This window comes from Panicum virgatum, chromosome 1N, assembly GCF_016808335.1.
Source record: "Panicum virgatum strain AP13 chromosome 1N, P.virgatum_v5, whole genome shotgun sequence".
In the NCBI taxonomy this organism is placed as follows: domain Eukaryota; kingdom Viridiplantae; phylum Streptophyta; class Magnoliopsida; order Poales; family Poaceae; genus Panicum; species Panicum virgatum.
In genome coordinates this window covers 14179559-14182840 of record NC_053145.1, presented here as the reverse complement: position 1 = coordinate 14182840, position 3282 = coordinate 14179559, and the positions used below count along the sequence as shown (strand labels likewise).

The following is a 3282-nucleotide window of genomic DNA, read 5'->3' as shown; positions in this document are numbered from 1 at the left end:
AGCCGAGCCGAGCCGAGCCTGCCAAAATCGACTTTTGTTCCAAATCAACTAATCTTTATTTTTAAAAAAAACGAACGTAATCGGAGCAATTTTGAACCGAGCCAGCTTAACGAGCTTTTTTTTTTCCGGCCCTAATTATCCTCTCCGTCGTATGCCAACAACCACACCGTCTTCCATGCCTCGCTGTTCCCGAGGTCCGCGCTCCTGTGGTGCTTGCGCGGCGCCGGCTCGCAGCCCTGCCTGCGTGCAGGCGTGACGTGCCTGGTTTGCAGGTGCGACATCTTCGCGTCACTACCGGTCCAAGTAGTATGATGCTCGTTCTCTTGTCTGTTATCTCCTCTATTTACAACCAAGACTTAAGAAAAGGAAAAACTGATCTATAGATTGGTAAATGCGTAGCTTTAGTGAGCACAGTAGAACATAGTTGGATTTTCCTTGAGCCATGAAACTTAGGCAATTTTGTTAAATCCTGTACGAACTTTCAAAATGGAAGGTGCAATGATCGTCAAAACTGTAGCTTCTAAATCGAGCACGGACTGGACGAATTAGAGAATGCAAACGAATATATACCATAATTGTTAATGCAGCTGAATAAATCTTAAGGAGCAGCAGAGTAAAGTAAAGTTGTTCATAGATCAGAATAAAAGAAATCCCACAATGCCCATGGCTCAATTTCTGCTTCCTGAATCTATAAACTAGCTTAGTCATATTAAAGAAAGTAAATATAAACTCTAGGACGGCGCAACACCCAGTGACAAAAGACCTTATTATTATACTGGGCTGGCTACTCTTGCTGTAGTCCTTCACCTTCATCTGCACCTAGTTCTGGGAAGACGACGGGATTGACCATCATGAACGGGAGAACACTTATAGCGAAATCGCTATCTGGGTGCCTCTGGTATACCTTCTTCACCTTTCTAGTCTTGAGATGCATGTACGCGACGACACCAGTTTCTTCAAACTCCAAGAACACAAACTCAGCATTGTCCCCGACGCCGACGACACCAGTTTCTTCAAACTCCAAGAACACAAACTCAGCATTGTCCCCGACGCCGACGACTGTCACAACACCCTCCTCCCGCTCCTGCCCATCTATCGGCTCCCCACCCTGCTTCATGAGTTGGCCGCATTTCTCAAGTAGGGAAATGGTGTCCCTGAGTAGCCACTCGCCTGGGCGGCTTCCAACATTGCTGTGGTCATCCATCCTCTGGAACCAGACAGTAATCTTGTCTCCCTTCACATTGAAGAGGTAGAGAACAGAGTTGTCTCCACGGCAAGGGACAAGGTTGCCGATGTACTCAAATTCCACACCTCTCGGGGGATCAATGATAGAGAATCTTGTGGTGGCTAGATCCAGTGTAAGGATGTATCCTGCCATAGTTAGCATGTAAATCTTGCCACGTATGAGCAGAGTCATCGTCAGGATCTCCTGTGGAGACTTGACGAGATCAGCCAAGGTTGAGAAGTGAACGGTCCAGGTGCCAGCCCATAGGACAAATACCTTCGCATAGACCGTACAGTCCTTGTTGCCGATGTCAAGACGATAACATGAGGAGTCATCACCGTCATCATCAGGAAGGAGCATAGCATGAGGACAATTGGGCCAGGTTATGGACGGTTGTGGAGGGAGCATGACTATATCTTCTCCCGGGCACCGTAGTGGCGCTCTCACAACAGGGTCAAGTGCAACATGAAAGGATTCACTGAATCCATAGAGGACATGGTCGTTGTGGCAATCCCAAATAGTTAGTAGTGGAAAATCCATGTCATCAAAACTAAAGTTACCATGACGGAGTGCAGCTGCAAGCTCCAGGCCTTGAGGCATCGGGTAGCGGCACAAACTTCGGGTTGGAGAAGCCATCAATAGAGATGTAGATCCTGAGTAGGTGGGATGACATCAGTGAACGGAAGCGGCGGATGGTGGTCTCATCGGAGGCGTTGCGGAGCCACTGCTTGGAGGTGAGTGCAGCACAAACAAGGCACAAAGGGTAGTGGATGTGTTGAAGGATCTGATCTAGAAGATCGTCATTGGTGAGCACCTTATTGGCAGCCGTGTCTTCCTCCACAAGCGGTGGGGAAAGCATCATCGCTTTAGAAGAGATTACTCTCATACCGGATTGTTGGTCGCTTAGCGATTCCTGTTCTCATTTCCACCTCGAGTTGGCTACTCTTATAGGGCTCGACTATTGTCATGGACTGGCAGCTATCACCGAACAATATTTGCACTTATCTTTGCCGCAGACCATCCCCGCCTTAGTGCTACCTCCGACAACAAATGTCATTCATGTCACAATCAAAGCATACAGCTGTCATATTGGCTACGTTTGTCATCCAACTACAACCATGCAAGCACCATGTCCGCCAAATGTTCCATGATAATCTAACACATGTCCACCGCTGCTAACACCTGTCGTTTTCCCTAAAGGTGAGTGCTTGTCGTGTAAGCTCTCTTTGATTCATTTGTCAACACTAACTTACATTGTTTGCTCTATTAGCTGTCATGCAAATACTGCAATGCATTGAAGGATCAAAAAGTTGAGTGCACACATCCTTCCAATGCATTGAAGGATCAAAAAGTTGAGTGCAGACATCCTTCTAATGCATTGAAGGATCAAAAAGTTGAGTTCACACATCCTTCCCTTATATATACCTCTCAAATCACAATAGGTAACAAACATGATTGGATCCAAAAGATATAGTAGTTTGAGCATACAAAATTGGATCCAAGAGATCAATAAATTATATGTATACGAAAGATAACGTTTTGATTATCAAATGAAGGAATATATGCATCTGACTAAAACACAAGCTGTTATATGGATCCAAGAGATCCATGTGGTTTGGTGCCTGGTTTCTCGCGCCGTACACCTCGATCTGGCTCATGTGCACAAGTGGGCTGTTCCTCCGGTCAACGAATCAACGACTGACTTGTATACTAATCTCCGCCCGCACAACAAGTCCCTCTAGGAGTGCTGACGAAGGTTGATCAACGTCGCCGTGCTTTTCTCTGGACCGGAGAGGATGTGGCAAGAGGTGCAAACTGCCTGGTGGCGTGGGCACAAGTCTGTGACAGCCGGGACAATGGCGGACTCGGCATCCGGAACCTGACCTTGCAGAACAGCTGCTTGCTATTGAAGCTGCTGCATCGATTGCACCACGAAGCAGGATCGTCATGGGCAAGCTGGGTGCGCAAACACTGCTGCATCGCCTCTATGCAGGGAGAGATCACTGGACACCACTGGGCAGCGCTGCGGGAACTACTACCGATCTACAGAGCCATCA

The 3282-nt window shown here is 47.4% G+C and overlaps 1 protein-coding gene across 3 annotated transcripts; it reads right to left on the bottom strand.

Moving 5' to 3' along the window:
* Window positions 1–614: 614 nt before the first annotated feature.
* On the bottom strand, window positions 615–2981 carry LOC120655260. Of its 3 annotated transcripts, none has more exons than XR_005667395.1 (2): window positions 1502–2981; window positions 615–1371 (listed from the first exon to the last, which is right to left on the bottom strand). XR_005667395.1 is itself a non-coding variant. In XM_039933011.1 (2 exons), exons 1-2 carry the CDS (start codon window positions 1859–1861, stop codon window positions 785–787), a joined length of 1005 nt encoding a protein of 334 aa, XP_039788945.1. In that variant the 5' UTR covers window positions 1862–2696; the 3' UTR covers window positions 615–784. The 3 variants fall into 3 exon arrangements, 2 of the variants coding, with proteins under 2 accessions (XP_039788945.1, XP_039788944.1); XM_039933011.1 differs by having other exon boundaries at window positions 615–1429; window positions 1502–2696; XM_039933010.1 differs by having other exon boundaries at window positions 615–1878; window positions 2040–2690.
* Between the last annotated feature and the right edge of the window lie 301 nt (window positions 2982–3282).